Below are 21149 nucleotides of genomic sequence, written 5' to 3' on the forward strand. Positions count from 1 at the left end.
TGTAGCAGTGGTATCAAGCACCAAGCCCTATGTCCATAGCCCACCTGTTGAATATATTTACCTCACTCCCATGACAAATGTAGTTTCTGCAAAAGGCAAACTATCAGCTAAAAAGAAACTTCCACACATGAATCAAGTGTAATGATGCAAGGGTGTCTACTGAATCTGCAGCAAGCCTGAAACAGCTTTAAGAGATACACATGGATCCCATTTATCTCATCAGGGAGCTAATGTTGAAGACTAATGATGATCCTTTAAGAGTCACATTTTCCAATAATCTCACTGTGTAATTATGCGCCTAATTAGTACAATTTCCAAAACTGGAATACAAATCTTCAAACAAATGAAGGACAAAAATAAGCAGTGGTCTTAATATCTCTTGTATAATTTTTTCGCCAAACAGTGATTATGAACACAACAGTAACTTTAAATACAAGTTTATTACTTCTTAGTATAATTAAGGACAGACTTTATTCTTCATCTTTGACCCGTCTATCAGTGGAAGGTGTGTTGTAGAATGAATATATTATACAGCCCTGACACTGTACAATCAACTCTTAGACCATAATTCAAAAGGCAGTCTTCACAAAATTAGCTCAACAACTGTTTCTAGAGCCATTAAAGCTTTCATGACTAAATTGATAAAATATCTACTTTGTTTTAATCTAGACTACTAACATTCAAATTAACAAAAATGTGAATTATAAGAATGATGAAATTTAGTTAGATACACTGTTACATCAGCCCATTATAATCCGGGAGATACTAGTGGTTCCAAACCCAGTAACAGTCAGAAAATCATAGGGTGAAATCCTGACTCTAAGGGCTTGTCTTCGCTTACCTTGGAGTTTCGGCAGCAGTTGACCAGAGTTACGCAAGCTACACAAAGAACTTGTGTAACTCCCATCGATTTCTCTGCTTCCGTTCTGCGCGCCATCTTCACTGCACTGCGATGACGGGCACTGTGTTCCTGTTGACGCAGCGCTATGCCACTTGAGAAGGTGGTCTTAATACGTCAATTTCTGGATCGACTGAGCAGGTCTTCACTGACCACTCAGTCGATCCAGAGAAGTCGATCTGACGGCAGCAAATTTGCCTCTGTCAGCGAAGACATAGCCTTAGTCAATAGGTGTTTTATCACTGACTTCATTAAGACCAGGATTTCTCCCACAGATTTTAAGACCAGAAGGGAACCATTATGGTCATCTTGTTCGACATCCTGCATAATACAATAATTCCTGCATGTAGCCCAAGAAGCTGTGGTGGAATTAGAGCATATCTTTTAGAAAGATATTAATCTTGATTTCGAGCAAAGCGGAAAGAATTCCTGTGAAAAATTATTGAATGAAAAATTCTCATTCAAAATTTTTAAATTTTTTTTCCTGAAAATTTTGAAACAAAACATTTGTTTTGTTTGGTTTCAAATACAACTTTTGTTTTTGAGTTCTATTTTTCCTATTGTCACTAACTTTTCAAAACTTCTCCAACTTGTAAAAGTTACATAGTGGGAAAAGTAAAAAAAGAAAAATACAAATGAAACTGCAACTTTGCCACTCCATTTCCAAAGGTGAAGAAGTTTTGAAAAGATAGAGTGGCAAAAGGAAAAAGTGTAAGCATGAAGGGAGATGCCATACACTTAAAGAAAGACAATAGAAAATGTGGACATGGCAGAAGTGCAAAATGACATTTTTGTTTCAGTTTTCACCAAAAACATTAGTAGCGATTGGATATCTAACATGGTAAATGCCAGTGAAAATGACACAGGAGTGGAGGCTAAAATAGGGAAAGAGTAAGTTAAAAATTACTTAGAAAAGTTAGATGCATTCAAGTCACCAGGGCCTGATGAAATACATCCTAGAATATTCAAGTAGCCAACTGAAGAGATATCTGAGCCATTAATGATTATCTTTAAAAACTCATGGAAGGCAGGAGAGACTCCAGAGGACCGGAAGAGGGTAAATATAGTGTCAATCTATAAAAAGGGGAATAAGGACAACCCAGGGAATTACAAACCAGTCAGCTTTACTTCAGTACCCAGAAAGATAATGGAGCAAATAATCAAGCAATCAATTTGTAAACACCTAGAGAAGGTGATAAGTAACAGTCAACATAGATTTGTCAAGAACAAATCATGTCAAGGCAACCTAACAGCTTTCTTTGACAGGATAACAAGCATTGTGACAGGTGTGGGGGGAAGGCGGCGGGGTCAGTAAATGTAGTGTATCTTGACTTTAGGAAGGTTTCTAATACTGTCTCACAGGACCGTCTCTCAAACAAACTAGGGAAATATAGCCTAGATGGAGCTACTATACAGTGGGTGCATAAGTGGCTGGAAAACAGTTCCTAGAGAGTAATCATCAGTGGTTAACAGCCAAGCTGGAAGGGCATATTGAATATGGTCCCACAAGAATCAGTCTTAGGTCAGGTTCTGTTCAATATTTTCACAAATTATTTAGATATTGGCATAAAGAGTACACATAAGGTTTGCAGACAATACCAAGCTGGAAGGAGCTGCAAGTGCTTTGGAGAATAGGAATAAAATTCAAAATTTTCTAGACAAACTGGAGAAATGCCCTGAAGTAAGAAAGATGAAATCCAGTAAGGACAAACGCAAACTACTCCACTTAGGAAGGAACAATCAGTTGCACATACACAAATCAGTAAATGATTGCCTAAGAAGAAGCACTGTGGAATAGGATCTGGTATTTATAGTGGATCACAAGCTAAATATGAGATGATAATGCAACACTGTTGCAAAAAAAGCAAACAACATTCTAGGATGTATCAGCAGAAGTGTTGAAAGCAAGACACAAGAGGTCATTCTTCCACTGTACTCCATGATGATAAGGCCTCAACTAGAGTTGTGTGTCCAGTTCTGGGTACCACATTTCAGGAAAGATGTGAAGAATTGGGAGAAAGTCCAGAGGAGAGCAACAAAAATGATTAGAGGTCTAGAAAACATGATCTATGAGGAAAGATTGAAAAAACTGGGTTTGTTTAGGCTGCCCTGAAGGGAGGGGGAGCGGCAGAGCTCCCTACTCAGCACAGCCAGGGAAAGATGACCTCCAACACCCCAGCCACTCCCCATACCTGCAGGGCAACTGCTTGGTCGCCGCTCCACTCTCTGGCCCCTGCTGCCCTCCTTAGGGGTGTATGAGCAGGGGCACCTGGGCAAAGTGCTCTATCAGAGCAGCAAGTGGGAGCCAGCCTCAAAACCTCCCTGCAGTCTTCTGTGGTGGCTCTGGCTCCTGCCCCTCCATGCAGCTGCACACAGCAGGGAGCAAAGCTGACAGCTGGGAGGCAGCTCCCAGACGTTGGGGGTCATCCCTTCCGGGCCAAGCTGAGTCAAGAGCTCCACCACTCCCTTCCCTGCAGGGCAGCCCCTTAGTCCCCGCTCGGCTGTCCATCCCCCTTGCTCCTGCTCCCCCATTTCTTGGAGAGACAGTGTGCACTGTGAGGACAGTGAGTGGGAGCCAGCCCCAAAACTTCCCCATAGCCTCCCAGGGTGTAGCAGGGACAGGGATAAGGGATGTTCCCAGGGGGTGCTGGAACACACTGCACACCAAGCCTTGAGTTTGCACTCACTGCTCCACAGCCAGCAGTAGCCAGGCTGGTGTGGGTGTGTTTTTCCTCTGAAACCTACATTTTATGTGCAACTTCAAAACAAATAGACAAAGATAAATAAAAATCCAACCAAACAAAACCACCTTCATTGAACATCCCATTTAAAAATTAAAAATTGCCACGTTTCATTACAACAGCCCTGGAGACTGACGTCCTAATTATCCTCAGAACAGGTGCACATAGGCAGCAGAGTTTTCTCACAGTGCAACATATTTGTAGGTCTAGTGATGGCACTCTGGGAGAGCGCGCTAGGCACCCTAGGATAGGTTTACTGTGACTTGGGTCTGTGCACTGCAATATGGATGCTAGAGCCATATGTTCAAACACAGTTCAGAAAATCCTTAACCTTGGGTTAAAATGCAATGTAGATGCTCAAGCCCAGGGTTCCCTGACATGGGTCAGCTGACTCAAGTCCCACTAACCATAGGCTTACACTGCTGTGTAAATATAACCAAGGAGGTTCTGAATTTTATTCCTGGCTTGGTCCAAGGCCATGAACCATGTTAATGTCAAATCAACTTGTATTTCAGTCACCTCAAGTGAGGTGACTTGACATGAACTTGATGTGTGGCCTTCAACAAAGCCAGGATTAAAACTCAGAGCCTCCTTGACTCCCAGCCTTGAAGTCATTCCTGAAGAGTTTCCATCTCTAAAATGGGCATAATAATAATTTACCAGCCTACCTCATAAGACTATTGTGGAGATTAATTACATTTCTGTACAGTAAGTATACATAGACCTCTGCAGTTATTATGTAAATTGGGTCCTAAGGAGTCCAGTTTGCAACTTTCATCTCCCATACACACCACAATGAAAAGCAGAGTTTAAGTATTCCGAAAAGCCTAATTTATGGGCCTTATAAAAATGAAACTTTTGATTCAATGAATGATCAAATATTTCTAACTGTTCCAAATATTAAATGTATGTCCCTAAAGTGAATCTCTTACATAATACATAAATAATTTGCACAGATTATTTGAATTTAAAAGCTTTACAAGCTTGGCAACATCTTTCATCAATAATTTTCAGTTCTATAGAAAAGGATTATTTCATAGAAACAGCTTGTCAGTCTCCTTCCTCCTCATCCCACATACTAAAAATCCACACAGAGCAATATTACTCTATACAATAAGGAGGAAAGAAAGGAGCTGTCAAACAAGGTCGGTGCAAATATCCCACTCCTCCCATTTCCTCCACAATAAAGAAATTTCCCAAACTGACCAATTAACCCATAACAGATTGGTACCTAACCAGATGGTTGCTTGCTAAATAGAAAAAATAAAATATTAATTATGTATTTAATAAACTATTTTAAATATTAACCAAAGTAAAATATGCTCCTGTTTGCTGACTAATTTGCTTTCAGTAGTTCTGGCTGCAACTGTGAAGAGAGTGGATGCCTTTGCTCTGACAGGCAGGAAAGTGGCCAAACTCTATTAAGTATTTTCCCACTCTCTTGGGCTACCTCCTCTGCTTTTTCTTTGACTCCTTTTGAACTAAAAGAAATATGTTAGCTTGTGCAATGTGCTTAACTAAATCTCTGGTGAAAGCCCAGTAGGGTGGGAGACTGCAATGGTCCCAAAAGAACCACAGAAAGTTAGCCGGTAAATGTGAATATAACATTTGCCTTTTGGTGGCTCAGTCAGACACTGCAAATATATCATGCCTCCTTTGGTGGGTGCAGCACAGCCTGGATCCTCCTATCAGACGCACCCAACTTAGAATCAAAGACTTAGAAGGGACTGCAAGGGTCAGCTAATCTAATCCTCTGCCAAGATGCAGCATTTATTGTGTCTAAACTATCCAAGACAGATGGCTATCTAGCCTCCTTTTGAAAACCTCCAGTGAAGGAGCTTCCACAACCTCCCTAGGCAGTCTGTTCCATTGTCCTAGTGTTCTTACAGGTAGGAAGTTTTTACTGAGATTTAATCTAAATCTGCTATGCTGTAGTTTGAACCCTTTGCCTCTTGTCACGCCCTCTGGAAAGAGAGAACAATTCTTGTTTTTTTATGGCAGCATTTCAAGTATTTGAAGACCACTATCATGTCCTCACCGTTAATCTCTTTTCCAAACTAATCATACCCAGTTCCTTCAGCCTTTGCACGTATGGCTTGCATTCCATCCCTTTGATTGTTTGTCCCTCACCTCAGGATCCTTTCCAGTTTCTTCATGTCATTTCTATACAGCGGTGACCAAAACTGGAAACAGAATCTCCCGCTGAGGCCCAAACTGCGCCAAGCAGAGCAGTACTATCTCCTCTATCACTATCACTTGCATGCAACACGTCTGTTAATGCAACTTACAATTGGATTTGCTTTTTTGGCAACAGCATTGCATTCTTGACTCATGTTGAGGTTGTGATCCACCACAACTCCCAGATCCTTCTCAGAACTGCTGCTGCCATGCCAATTATCTCCCATTCTGTATTTGTGCATTTGGTTGTTCTTTCCTGAGTGTAGCACCTTACATTTGTCTTTATTGAATTTCATTTTCTTGTTTATAGCCCAGTTCTCCAATTTATCAAGATCCCTCTGATGTTTAGGTCTATCCTCCAAAGTGTTGGCAACCCCCCTAGTTCTGGGTCATCTGCAAATTGGATCACTATGCTCTCTATTCCTACATCCAGGTCACTAATCAAGATGTTAAACAACACCAAGCCCAGAACAGATCCCTGTGGAGCCCCACTTGAGACTTCCCTCCAAGCTGACATCATTCCATTAATAGTTACTTTTTGTTTGTGGTTGTTTAACTAATTATGTATCCACTTAATGGTAGTTCCACTGAGCCTGCACTTCTTCAGCTTACTTATCAGAATGTCATGCGGGACTGTGTCAAAAGCCTTTCTGAAGTCGAGGTATATTATGTCAATCACATTCCCCCTATCCACCAAACAAGTTCCTCTATCAAAGAAGGAAATCAAGTTGGTTTGGCATGATTTGTTCTTAGTAAATCTATGCTGGCTCCTAGTGATTACTCTTTCATCCTCCAGGTATTTTCAAATTGAATGTTTTATACAATGCTTTAGTTACTAGTGTCTCAGGTACTGAAGTCAGGCTGACTCTATAGTTCCCCAGCTCCTTTTTCCCCTTTTTAAAGATGGGCACTACAATAGCCTTTCTCCAGTCTTCCGGGACCTCTCTTATCATCCATGAGTTTGCAAATATTATTGACAATGACTCCGAGATTTCTTGAGCTAATTCCTTCACTGCCCTGGGGTGAAGTGAAGTAGGCAATGAGCAGTTCTGCCTTCCTATCATCTTCTGTAACCAGCTCACCTTTTCCATTGAGCAGTACCACAACATCCCTGATCTTTTTTTTATGTCTGATATTTGAAGAACTCCTTCTTGTTGTCTCTAACATTCCTAACAAGCTCCTGTAACTCATTCTTTGCCTTGGCTTCCCTGATTTTGTTCCTACATGCTTCAGTAGTTCCCTCTCACAAACCACGCCAAGAGACTTGGGTCACCAGAGTTTGGAGCACTACTGAGCCTTGCTGAAGTAGGTCTTGGCCTAAGCTAGAGACAGTTTTATTCCTTGGGAGTGCATCAGCAGACCCAAGTAAAAATCCCACCTTGAACAGTCCAGGGCAATAAGGATTAGAGGAATTTCATGACAAGCAGTCTTCTTTAGGATCCTCCATACCAGTGGGAGAGGAAGAAATGGATAATCCAGAGATAGGTTAAATCAAAAATCAAATATGAGCTGCCCAGCATTGCTGGGTCTAGTACCTGCTGCAAAAACTATGACCACTTGGCACCGATTTTTACAAGTGTAGGCCCTGTTTGTTGTCATGAATTGAGGTGATCTGGGTCACCTTAACCATACAGCAGGCTGGCTACACTAAAACAAGATTCTTCCTAGAGAGCGAACCCTAAAGGCAGAGGTCTTCCAGCAGAACCCCCAAGGATTGGAGAATTCCTTTTATAGGCCACTTCACATTGAAAATCAGAGCCAAGAGGTCATGGTTTTCATTCCCTAAAGTAGAGTTCATGGTTCTGTTTTGCTCCAAAGAGAAATAAATTCCTATGGAGTTTAATATAAGATTAAAGCATCTCCTGGATAGGAAAGTGGGGGTGTCTGTTACAAGACAGTTCTGTTGAGCATCGTGCCATTTTTGCCAACTGTTCAATGTATATGCCCAGCTCAGTTTTTTGCTGCCTTTTTAGAAAGAGGAAACTAAAAGCCTGTATACCTGGTGTCTAGTGGGCAGGGAATCTTTTTAGACAACAAGGGCATGTCAACTCTGCAAAGGAAAACCTGCAGCACTGAGTTTCAGCATCAAGGTCAATTGACTCAGGATGCGAGTCAGTGTAGACATTCCCGCTTTGGCTGCAGGCCTGGCTCTAAGACCCTCGCTCCCCCTGTTGCCAGGTTTTAGAGCTCAGGCTCCAGCCTGAGCAGGAACATCTACATTACCATTTCTAGATTCGTAACCTGAGCCCTAAGAGACAGAGTATATCAGTATTATTGTAATTTATGAGTGTCTTTGTTAACCACTTTCTTAATAAAGAAACATGAATTTCCAAAATGATGTGGAAAGGATTTGGATAGACCAATAACACCTAGGAAATGGGCTTTGGTTTGTGACAAAAGACCAACAAACTCAATTTGTAGAATGATAAAAGATTTTTAAGATACTACTTGTGATCTTGGGACCTTACATTAGCAAAGTTAAAAAAGATACACAGATTGAGTGGGGATACTTGGACAAATTGTGATAAAAAGAGGTGATTTTATCCATATACAGTGAATGTGTCCAATTATTAAAAAGAGCATTAGGATGCTATTAATATCTCAATATTACAAATTGTTGGTTATCTGTTACCAAATGATCCTTTGATAATCTTTCTGAGGTTACTAGCAAAAATGGTCAGAATCAAAGAAATAAAGTATTAATCTCATCTGCTAGCAACTGCTAGTTTATATGAACAAGAAATATGGAACGTTAAGGAAAAAACAAGGTTACTTACCAGTAACTGTTGTTCTTCGAGATGTGTTGCTCATATCCATTCCAATATAGGTGAGTGCGCGCCCCGTACACGAGCCTCCAGAAGCTTTTCTGCCCCTAGCAACCCCCTGTGGGTCGGCTCCTGCGCCCCCTGGAGTGCCGCACTCATGTCGCGGTATATAGGGACCCTGCCGACCCCGTGGTCTCCAGTCCCTTCTTTCTGCCGACTCCGACAGCGGGGACGGAGGGTGGGTTTGGAATGGATATGAGCAACACATCTCGAAGAACAACAGTTACTGGTAAGTAACCTTGTTTTCTCTCTTCGAGTGATTGCTCATATGCATTCCAATATAGGTGATTATGTAGCCATACCATGGAGGCGGGTAGGAGTCACTGTCGAGTAGCCCTTCTTAGGACGGCTCTGCCTACAGCCACGTCGTCTCTTGCCTGTTGTACGATGGCGTAATGGGATGAGAAGGTATGGACAGATGACCAGGTCGCTGCCCTGCAAATGTCCGTCAGGGGCACCCGCTCCAGGAAGGCCGCTGACGAGGCCTGGGCTCTGGTCGAGTGTGCCGTCACTGTACTGGGAAGCGGCACCTTTGCCTGATCGTAACAGGTGCGGATACAGGCGGTAATCCATGCAGAGATGCGTTGAGAAGATACAGGTAAGCCTTTCATTCTCTCAGCAACCGCGACGAACAGTTGGGTTGTCCTTCTGAATGGCCTTGTACGATCGATGTAAAAGGCCAGAGCCCTCCTGACATCTAGGGAGTGCCATCTCTGCTCTGCCTCCGATCCGTGAGGTTTGGGAAAGAACACGGGGAGGAAAATGTCTTGGTTACAGTGAAACTGAGACACCACCTTGGGTAAGAATACTGGGTGGGGTCTCAGCCTCACTTTGTCTTTATAGAAGACAGTATAAGGGGGCTCCGAGGTCAAAACTCTCAACTCGGAGACCCGTCTGGCCGAAGTAATGGCTACTAGGAAGGCTACCTTCCAGGACAGGACTAGCAAAGGGCATGTAGCCATGGGCTCAAATGGGTGTCCCGTTAACATGGAGAGAACCAAGTTCAGGTCCCAGAGAGGTACCGGGTCACGAACCTGCGGATATAATCTCTCTATCCCCTTCAGGAATCTACAGGACATAGGATGAGAGAAGATAGACCTCCCTTCCATCGGCCGGTGGAAGGCCGAGATGGCCGCCAGGTGTACCCTCAGGGAGGCAAGCGCGAAGCCCTGCATCTTTAAGTGTAGGAGGTACTCTAGGATTGCCTGTATAGGCGATGAGCTAGGTAAGATCCCCCGGGACTCTGCCCAAAAGGTAAAGCGCTTCCACTTAGCCTTATACAGCACCTGAGTGGAAGGCTTCCTGCTCCCTAGGAGAACCTGCTGTACTTGTGTTGAGCAGGCTCTCTCCCCCTCAGTCAACCACAGAGCCTCCATGCCGTCAAGTGGAGAGAGTCCAGGTCCGGGTGTAGAAGACGGCCCCGGTCCTGGGAGAGGAGGTCGTATCGTGTCGGGAGCGGTATCGGCTCGGCAATGGACATGTCCAGTAGCATACTGAACCAGTGTTGCCGGGGCCAGGCTGGTGCAATGAGAATAACATTCGCTTTGTCCCTCTTGATTTTTAGGAGCACTCTGGGGAGTAATGGGACGGTGGGAAACGCGTACATCCGGGGCCCCGTCCAGTCGATTAGAAAGGCGTCCGAGAGGGAGCCGTGCTCTCGTCCCTGGAGTGAGCAGAACCTCTGGCACTTCTTGTTCCACGCAGAGGCGAACAGGTCCAGTTGGGGAATGCCCCACTTGTGGAAGAGAAAAGACACCACCTCCTTGTGGAGTGACCAGTCGTGGCGGGGTAAGAACGACCTGCTGAGGCGGTCCGCCTCGTCGTTCCTGACCCCAGGTAGGTGAGAGACAGAGAGGTGAAAATCGTGCCTCACCGCAAGGTCCCATAGCTGTATGGCTTCCTGGCACAGAGTGGAGGAGCGTGCCCCCCCTTGCCTGTTTATGTAAAATATGGCTGCTGTATTGTCCGTGAGGACATGCACTACTCTGCCCGTTAGGAACCTGAGGAAGACCTTGCAGGCGAGACGAACTGCACTTAGCTCCCTGACATTGATGTGAAGGTGCAGCTCGTGTGGCAACCATAGACCCTGCGTGCTGAGGTCGCGGCTCATGTGGGCTCCCCAGCCCACGTCGGAAGCGTCCGTTATCAACGTCACAGATGGGGTTAATTCTGCAAAGGGAACCCCCTGAAGTACCCTCGGGTTTGTCCACCAGTTGAGGGATGTTAGGACCTGGGCTGGGATGGTGACCACCTTGGAGAGTGAATGTCTGGACGGGGTGTACACCGAAGTCAGCCAACCTTGGAGGGGCCTGAGTTTGAGGCGAGCTAGTCTCACCACATATGTACATGCCGCCATGTGACCCAACAGCTGAAGGCAGCGCCTGGCTGTCGTCGTGGGAAATCTGAATAACTCCTGAATGATGGCGGTCATGGTCTGGAATCGGGCCAGGGGAAGGAAAGCCCTGGCTTGGACTGCATCTAGGGTGGCCCCGATGAAGTCTATCCGCTGCACTGGGGTGAGTGTGGACTTCTGCTCGTTGATGAGCAGGCCCAGCCTGGTGCACGTTGCGCAGGTCAGGGCTAGACTGTTCTGTACGTGAACCCTGGATCTTCCCCGTATTAACCAATCGTCGAGGTAGGGGAAGATCTGGACACCTCTGAGCCGGAGGTGGGCAGCTACCACCGCCATGCACTTTGTGAAAACCCTGGGTGCTGAGGAGAGGCCAAAAGGTAGGGCCGAAAACTGGACACCCGCTACCATAAAACGAAGAAAACGTCTGTGCCCAGGGAGGATGGAAATATGGAAGTAGGCGTCCTTTAAATCGAGGGCAGCATACCAATCCCCTGGATCCAGAGTGGGTATGATGGAGGCTAGGGAGAGCATGCGAAACTTGAGGCGTCTGATAAATCTGTTCAGACGACGAAGGTCTAAAATAGGCCTGAGGCCTCCCTTTGCCTTGGGGATAAGGAAATAACGGGAATAGAACCCCCTGCCCCTCTCCGAGGGAGGAACCTCCTCTACTGCCCCGAGGCGGAGAAGAGAGTGAACCTCTTGGACGAGAAGTAGCTCGTGAGATGGGTCCCTGAAGAGGGACGGGGTAGGGGGAGAGTCCGGTGGGAATGCCGAGAGTTGGAGAGCATAGCCTCGTCTCACTACGCTGACCACCCAGCGGTCCGAGGTTATCCCCTGCCACTCTCGGAGGAAGGGATGCAGTCTGTCCGTAAAGGGTAGAGTGGAATCCAGTGGGATGGAAAGTGTTAAGGAGCTGCCCTCGAGCGTCCCGTCAAAAGGACCGCTTGTTGTTCTTTTGCTGGCCCTGCTGGGAGCCCCCTGCAGGGCCTTGGCGGTCTCGGCGGTTTGACTGCCTAAAACGGTCTTGACCTCGCCTAGGTGGAGGGGGTCGGGGAGGCAGTCTAGAGGCAGGCTGTTGTTGCTGCTGCCGTTGGGGTCGCTGTCTGCCCTGGCGCCTTGTGGCCTGTGGCACGTAGAGGCCTAATGATTTAAGGGTGGCCCGAGAATCCTTAAGGGCGTGTAATTTACTGTCTGTTCTGTCCGAAAACAGGCCAACGCCATCAAAAGGCAGATCTTGGATGGCCTGTTGCACCTCCAGCGACAGGCCAGAAGATTGCAGCCACGCCGACCGACGCATCACAATGCCCGATGCCATGGCCCTTCCTGCCGCATCGGTGGCATCGCTCGAGGATTGGAGGGCTGCTCCCGCGACTGTCGCTCCCTCCTGCAGGATGGTGTTATAGTCCTCCGCCATGTCTGATGGTAATGCGCGGAGGAACCTTTGGAGGGAAGCCCACAGGTTCAGATTATACCTGCCCAGGAGCGCTTGGTGATTCGCGATGCGTAGCTGTAATGCCGCAGTCGAATAAATTTTTCTCCCAAATAAGTCAAGTTTTTTGTTTTCCTTATTCTTTGGAGTACTCGACTGAGCCCCTTGTCTGTCCCGTTGATTGACAGCATCTACAACCAACGACCCGGGGGGGGGTGGTTGTAGAGGTATTCGAACCCTTGGGAGGGAACGTAATATTTGCGCTCCGCCGTCTTAGAGGTGGCAGACACTGATGCAGGAGTCTCCCACAGGGGCTTGACCACCTTTAACACCCTGTCATGTACAGGGAGCACGACGCGGGAGGGGCCTGCTGAGCTCGAGGTCCCGAAGAGAGGATCCTCCTCCTCCGAAAGCTCTTTCAGGTCAAGCTGAAGGTTATCAGCCAACCTTTTGAGGAGTTCCTGATGGGTCTTGAAGTCAGGAAGGGGAGTCCTCTGGTCCCTAGAGGTAGTGTCCGGAGGAGAGGAGGAGGAGGACTGGTGAAGGGGACCCGTAGAAGGACCCTCCAGAGGGTCAGATCCCTCGTCCGAGTAGTCCGGTCTGTCCTGACTAGGAGGTGGGGGCGGGGGCTGGACGGCCACTGAGGGAACCGACGCCGTGCCCTGGGTCGGTTGTTGAGGCCATGGCCCCCAGTAGGGCCATTGCCAGGGCCCCTGCATCCACGCCGGCACCGGTCCCGCGGACGTTGCAGGCCCGCAAGGTGCCGGGCTGTGCGATTTCGGGCGCTTCCCCTTGTCCTTGCCACGATCTGGCAGTGATCTGCTCCTGGAGGAGCGGGAGCGGCTGCGGCGGTATTTACGATGACGGCGAGGGGGGGAACGGCTGGAGCTAGACGAGTTCCCCCGGGACCTCCTGGCTCTGCGGCGGTCAGCTACCGGCGACCTGGAGCGGTCTCTCCCGCGGCTGTGTCTTCTCCGGTGCCCCGGAGAGTCCCTGCGTGCCAAAGCATGCGGTGCCGGGGACCGCCTCGGGCTGAGTCTGGGGCTCCCCGCTGACGGTGAGCGGTGGTAAGGCTCCGGATCAGCGGGACCCCGACGGCTACCAGCGGATCGGGAGCGGTGACTGTCCCGGGAATGCACGCGGGCCCGGACCGGGGATCTTGATCGGTGCCGAGAGTCCGACCGGTGCCAAGAGCGGGATCGGTGCCGGTCATCTCTGGGCGAGGGAGTTCGGTGCCGGGAGCTGCGCACCGAGGAGCGAGAGCGGCGCCCGCGTGGATGTTCTACGCGTCTCGGCTCCGCAGGCGAGCCGGATCGGTGCCGAGAGTCCTTGCCTGGAGACCGGTGCCGAGAGCTGCGCACCGAAGTGCGAGGATGGTCAGCGTCTCTCGGTGCCGGCTGGCTGTCCAGACGGTGGCGGGACACCGAGGATCTGGTGGCCGATGGAGAGCGGCTGCTCTCGGAACCTCTAGACCGCTCCCGTTGCTGCGGTACCGAGGTGCTCAACGACCTAAGGTCGGAGCGAGGAGGGGGAGACTCCACTTCCCCCATCCTCGACCGTCTGGGGGGAGACGATGGTTCCTGTCTCCGCTGCCCACCGGGGTAACCCAGCACGGATCTACCCCGAGACGCCACCCCTGACTCCCTCGGCCGAGGGGGGATGGAGGCGTCGGCATGGCCATGCCTCCGGCGTCGACGGCCCTTGCAGGAGAGGTCCCCCACCCCCCGGGGTCGGGGGAGGCTCCCTGCGTGGAGACGCCTGTGTCGGCTCTTGTTGTACCCCCTGCTGTACCGGTCGCGGGGGGGGTCCATAGACACAGTCTCCAGCCGCTTCTTTTTCTTCGGCACCTTGTGCGCCGGTGCCGGTGGCGCGCTGTGCGCCGATGAGATGCTCGGTGCCGACGGAGACCCCGAGGGCTCGGAGACTGGACGAAGCGCCGACTCCATTAGGATCGTCCGCAGGCGGGCATCCCGCTCCTTCTGAGTCCTGGGCTTGAAGGACTTGCAGATGCGGCATTTGTCCTTCCTGTGAAGTTCGCCCAGGCAGCGAAGACAGCGATCGTGCGGGTCGCTGATCGGGAAAGCCTTAGAGCACTCAGTGCAGGCTTTGAACCCCGAAGTGCCCGGCATGGCGCCGGGAGCCCGTAAGGGCTAACTGACTACGTTAAACTACGAAAAACTATTTTTTTTTTTTAAACTATTAAAGTTAAACAACTAACTAACAATAACTATAAAACTAGAACAGGTAGTAGGAGATTGCTACTTGCGGTAAAACAAGGGGCAGCATTCCAAAAGACCGTCATGGGCGGAAAGAAGGAACTGGAGACCACAGGGTCGGCAGGGTCCCTATATACCGCGACATGAGTGCGGCACTCCAGGGGGCGCAGGAGCCGACCCGCAGGGGGTTGCTAGGGGCAGAAAAGCTTCCGGAGGCTCGTGCACGGGGCGCGCACTCACCTATATTGGAATGCATATGAGCAATCACTCGAAGAGAGAAACAATTATATTCAGGTACACTTAAGTCTCAGATGGAAAAGATAGTGTAGTATAATGAGGTATATTATATCTGCATCCAGACAGGACATGAGGAGAGTCAGACTCAAAAAAATCTTCCTTTTACTATCCATTTAGAATTTTTCTACACTAGATTTTTACCGTGAGTTTACTGAATGCCAACTACCTTCAGGTACTTAGAACATTTGTAAAGGCTATCGTGGACACCAACCACACCTTTGATCTAGAACAAACATTTGTAGCCTGAATCGAGTTATCAACTCTAACGAGAGTGAGCCACAAAGAAAACTTGAAAGGCCAATGGATTCATGATGCAAGACCCATTTCCCAAAGAGATCACTGTCAGCCAATATCATATATTTCTAGTATGCCTTCTGCTCATGCTAAGCATTATTGTGGAAATATACTAGTAGTTTAATTGTTTATCTGTAACCTCTGTTCTTTGTATGTATAGAATCTGTCAGAAACAAGATGAATGTTTTGTTGAGGTTGCCAAATATGAACAGTGTGCTAGGTATGGCTGGTACAGTATGCTAGGGATGGTTGGTACAGATGTCTTTGTACACTAAAAACAGGTATGAAACTAGATAAGAAAAGGAGTAATGTCTATAATAATAATAAAGCAGAATCTTCTATTAGTAGTAAACAAGTAATTGAGCACATATTTTGGGACGCTGAAAAATGTAACCACTGCAAGACTTCTGCAGATGGGTACTGTATAAACCATTCTACTTGTGCTGATTTAATAAACTGATGGAGCCAAGATATCTAATGTCTAATTAATCAATAATGTCAACCAAACCACTAACAGCATCCACCAAAGTTGACTTGTGAAGTCTGATATGAAAAGAAATTAAAAAACATGCAGACAGCTGCTTTCACTCAGTTCCAAAGGGTTGCATCTCCTTTCTCAACCCACAGATTTGATTCAGTCATTGGCCTCCAGAGAAAGAATGCTGATAGATGGCAGAGCTTCACTGTCTCAGGCAGTATAAAATTATTTCATGTAGCCCACACCCAATGAGCTACAGAAGCTTTGGAAGCATTTGGACTTTTTTGGAACCCCTGATAAAAACAGATAATGGAAATTCCTCTCATACCAGAACGGATGGTCAAAATAAGGTGGAGAGAGGCTTCCTGAACCAAGTGAAAAGGGAAAATCACTACTTCTCCTAATGAAATTCCAGTTAAGGATTCCTAGTAGGCAGAGCTCAGAGGCCGTTCAAGACAATCTGCCCCTAGGCAAAACTTCAGTGTGCTGCCTCCATGGGTGAAGCCATATACAGTAGGCAAGGCTCTGTTGAATAGTGGGTAGAGCTCTATACAGTGGGTAGGGCTATGTTGCAGAGTGGTCTGACTTCTATGATCCAGTGTGTGGCTGTATGGTCCAGTGGGCACAGCTGTGAGGTACAATGGGCAGAGCTCTGTGCAGGGGACAAGACTATGTGGGATAGTGGGCAGACTCAGTACAGGGGGTAAAAGCTGGCAGCATGGCAGTTGAAGGCAATACATATGTCCGTGACAGGGACAGTTACAGGACAGCATTGGCAGTGGCAGGAAAAGTCCAGGCCATGAACATAAAATTTAAAAAAATAAAAAAGGCTTCTCCCAGAAATCTGCCACTTCAGGCAGCTGCCTAGTTTGTCAATAGCTAGAAGGCCCTGGCAGAGCTTTACAGTGCTACCAACTCATTATTTTATCATAAGTATATTTTGTGTTTTTCTTAAAAATCCCAGCTTCTGGAGTCAGATGAATACTCAACTTTGGAAACTAGTTTGAACACATGAACCAAAAAGGCTCAAAAAACAGAAAGAAAATGTATTTTTAAATTTTCAGTTTTGGGGGTCTTGACATGACTTTTCAATGCCTAGGGTTGGCAATTTTGAATCCCCATACTTTCTTGAATAGACAAATGCCTACTAGCGAGGCTATTCAAATGGCAAAGAATCTACAACTTTCCTCAGATTGAAATCAGGACTAGTGAGAATATTTAACAACAGATTAGATCTCCACAGGGATATGAGGCTTAGTTTACTTGGGGAGCTCAAACTCTAGTTCAACCACAAGTTTTTGGGCTAGATACAGAATCATTGGGCAAAATTGTGTCATGTCACAGGGTGATTGACCCTTGAGGGTAATATAGGGCCAGTGCACTTGTGCCTGATCAGCACACCCCCTAAATTAATTAATTATGCCCTAGAGCAAGAACATCTGATTTGAGTACCTTCTTAACACAGGAGCTTAATTGAAGTGATTAATACCAGGTGTGGAGAGGAACGGAAAGCAGGAATAGAGTTAGAATCCAGAGAGCCCTGAGGCACAAAAGCTTTGGGGTTGGTATAGGTTAGAGCAGTGGTTCTCAACCTATTTACCATTGTGGGCTGCATACAATGTGTTACGTGGGCTACATCCAATACTATCTGTATGGCCTTGAGGATGTCAGATGAGCTGCAGCTGTGTGCTGATTGGGCTGCAGGTTCAGAACCACTGTGCTACAGAGAGACCCAATAGGTGAGAGATCAATTCCTGTGGGGAAACCCTGGAAAGAGGGTTTAGGATTCTTGTGAATTCCTGCTGGACAAAGGGAGTAGGCTGGTAAGACTTACGAAAATTGACCTGGAATGGTGAACCATGACAGCTGGACTTTGAATTGATTAGATTTTGGGGCTGAGACAGCTGGACTTGGTGTTCATTAGTTTAATGCCCAACAGAAGAGACTTTATAAAGACCTCAGGGAAGAGAGCTCAAACTTGCCCAGGCAGAAAGGCTGGGAAAGGAGTGAATTTGTCCCTGTGAACGAGGTAAAAGGAACTGTACTTTAATTTCTTATGAGTTAATAAAACCAGCCCTGAAAAATGGGGCTTCTTGCATGATGCTGAACGCATGTGTATGCTTGAAAACACTTTTGGGAGAATGGGCACTATGAACTAGGTGACTTCAGAGTCACCGCTAACCAGTAGGGGGCAATCCTGCATGGATCCAGACTCTGACATGTGTTACATAGGTCAGAGTATAAAACTTTAATAGTCCCTTCCTGCCTTAAAAATCTATGAACAAAGGATGAAAGTGAACCTGGATGAATGTCAATTACTGCAGTTGACATTTCTACACCTGGATATGAATGATACAGCCAGCCAATTGAAGAGTTCAGAACTCCAACAATACAGATGAGAAATACTTCTCCATCCAGATTAAGACTCTATGGTTGTAAGGCTGCCTTGCTCTTTGTTATCTCTGTTGTTGACACTTGCCATAGTGGAAAGGATGTAATGTCAGGGAAAATCCTAAATTTTCTTATCAATATTAATATATTCCCTACATAGCACAGCCTGAATGGCAAAATGCATAAGAAAAATTTTAGATATATGCAGAATACGATCCAAGTCCTCATCTGCCTACGGAGAAAAGTCTTTCAGGTTAAGCATGCAGGCCAGCTGGTTAATCAAAGTAGATATGTCATATCTCATAGGGAGCCTAAGTTACATAGAATCCAACTCTCCTCTGCATGAGATTTCCACACCTTCATACATCATCCTAAATATTGTCTACATATCAATACGAGGGCACTGAGCCAACAGGAGAGGAAAATACTTTCTTCTTTTACAAATTAGGCAGGCTACTGAAGAAGGAAATAGAAATGTGTGTGGTCAGCCAGAGAGCCCCCAGGTGCTTGAGCCCTTTCCAACTGCTACTGTCGTTAGTGGAACACAAGAAAGTTGAAGACAAGTGATTTTTACATCATTTTTCCCCACTGCTGATTGACTGTAGTAAGCAACTCAACAACCTGAACTGAGAGCAACTGAGCTGAACTCAATGTCACCATGGGTACCAGAGGAGAAGAGTACAGAGAAATGGACAGACAAACCCATGCCAAGAGCAATGACAACACACTCTCTTCCCCTATATAGAGGGAATTGTTGTCAGGTACCTGAAGCACTGTAATTACCAGCCAGTGATGACAGGAAGCCTCTCCAGCGGATTGGCTCTTCCAGCAGCATGTGGCTATTGATGCCACTAAGCCTGCATCACACTCTGGCAGTGATCAAAAATAATGTCTCAGATCTTCTAGAATTGCTGATTTCTCTGACAGGGGAGGGTGATGGAATGCCAAGCAAAACATCTGGGAAGAGCAGCACTGAAGGAGTGCCCATTCCCCAACTTAGAATTTCAGTAGTAAGTATACATATCTTATGGTTCTAAGGTTTAATATGCCAGCCCAAAATCAACATAAGTGATCCCATCAGCAAAAGGATATTGGGTGGGTGGGAGGGAAGAGATAAAATGGACAGAATAGAATCACTTTGAAGCAAGCTGCCCAACAAGTTTTGAAAACATTTGGAAAATCTGCTCAGCCAGAAGATTCACTGACACAGGGTGGTAATCTGAAACTTCAACCCCCCACAACCACAGGGAAAAAAAAGCTCCCAAGCCCTGGGAGAAACCTGTTGTACAGCCTGCAACCAAAGTTCCCTGTCCCCTGCTACCAAAAGATCTGTTGAGACAAGCTGCTTAGAAGTGCAAAGGTAAGGCTGCTGGTTTGATGCCTCTGACTGTTGAGAGGACTGCACCTAATACCATCTCAAGCTGCTTGAAAAAAATTTATCATTACACTCAGACAGACGGGATTCCCAGCATGTTCCACAACCTCAAAAGTATGTTTAACTCAGGGATACTCAGACCTCAGCAAAATGACGGCCCAAGTATTATTTTATCAACTACAATTGGTTAACAACATAATAAAAGCATCTTGAGTGGTTAATAACTTAAATTGGTTAATAATTAAATCACACAGTGTTTTAGTATCATGTACTGCAGAGAGCCGCAGGAGACACATTGAAGAGCAACTTTCAACTCTCAAGCCTCAGTCTGAGTATCACTGGTTTAACTATTCCAGTCCAGTCAAAACAAGCAGAAAGTGAGATACCGAATCCTTGGAGAATTCCAGAGCCTACACATGGTAACACACAGTCTCTCCTGCTGCTCTCTACTAACAGGTGAGTACAAAGATGGACAGGTTTTGTTTTTCTTTTTTTTTTTTTTTTGGGGGGGGGGGGGAAGGAGGGAGGAAGAAGTGAAAAAACAAAGACACTAGAATATGCTCACAAAGAACATGGGTGGCAGGTGAGATCCTACAAAGGCTACCTCTCCCACTAGATAAAGTTTGAAGGTGGGGCAGAATAATTGCCCTATCCATGAAGCTAAAAAGGGAATTTGAAAAAGAGGCAGGATTGGTGCCCTATCCCCAAATGAGTCTTCTTTGGTGATAATGTAAAAGCAGTTGAAGCCTAAGCAAGACTCCTTTCTCTTCAATTTTCCAAACTTAATTCCTAGAGGAAAGGAAAAAAGGAGAAAGTTACGGTACCGCTGCACTCGTTGCTTCTGGTTTTTTTTTTTTTTTTTTTTAAAAAAAGGCTTGGGAGGTAATAGAAATGGGGAGTCAGGGATATATAAATATATACCTACCTTGATTAACAACTCCTTTGTCTCCTTTTTTGCTAGTCGATCGAATCATACTAATCTTAGAATGCGGATGGGGAAAGAGAGAGAAGGCTCTCGACAAACAAACTTTTACTGGAATTATTCCATGAAGTACACAAAATACTACAACTGCCTGACTAAATGATGCATGAGGAACGTTGACCTAAGGTCTCCTGCATGTTTAGCAGAACTCACACTGAAATATACATTGTATGACTGTCACTTAGTTTAGATTTATTTTAAATAAATCTTGTTTCCAAGATTTTGTACCTCGACATCCTGAACACTGGATAAAGAAGTTGATTAAATCCAGGAGTGCTATATCCCTGTCTTGTTTATATGATTCAATCCAGTCGTCCACCACAGACTGTCAAGAAAAAAAGAAAACTTATCAGATACTTAGAAAGTTTTATAAATGCAAATGACTTTTCAGAACATTCTTTTCAGAAAGTTATTTTATAACTGAAAATGTACTTCCCACAACTGTGTGTGTACAAATTCAGAAATCTACACGCCTTCCCTTAGCTGGTGGAGACAGAACAAATACTGTTAGAAACCAGGTCTAAATGCATAGTTTTTCTAGTGTTATACACTAAGATAAATAGCTAGCTGTTCAAAGGCAAATTAATTAAAAAACCAAAACTGTGCTTGAAATATTTATTCAATCTAAGAAGCATGTTGAGAACAGAAAGATTCTGACTTATTTTAGAACTCCACCAAGAGAACAGTCTCAG

At 46.1% G+C, this 21149-nt stretch overlaps 1 protein-coding gene across 5 annotated transcripts in view; it reads right to left on the reverse strand.

The window, feature by feature from the left end:
- The window catches only part of STAG1 (STAG1 cohesin complex component), a 322525-nt gene that overhangs the window by 210944 nt on the left and 90432 nt on the right, over nt 1–21149 (reverse strand). For 4 of the 5 annotated variants that reach the window (XM_067538793.1, XM_067538794.1, XM_067538795.1 and 1 more), the window contains exon 5: nt 20686–20782. The exons of the other annotated variant lie outside the window; for it this stretch is intronic. In XM_067538793.1, the coding sequence (XP_067394894.1) occupies nt 20686–20782 (97 nt within the window). The remainder of the gene's footprint in view (nt 1–20685; nt 20783–21149) is intronic. 5 annotated transcript variants of the gene reach the window in all.

The sequence above is a fragment of the Emydura macquarii genome, unplaced genomic scaffold (genome assembly GCF_026122565.2).
Source record: "Emydura macquarii macquarii isolate MOO-44397 ecotype Brisbane River unplaced genomic scaffold, CSIRO-AGI_Emac_v2 contig_499, whole genome shotgun sequence".
In the NCBI taxonomy this organism is placed as follows: domain Eukaryota; kingdom Metazoa; phylum Chordata; order Testudines; family Chelidae; genus Emydura; species Emydura macquarii.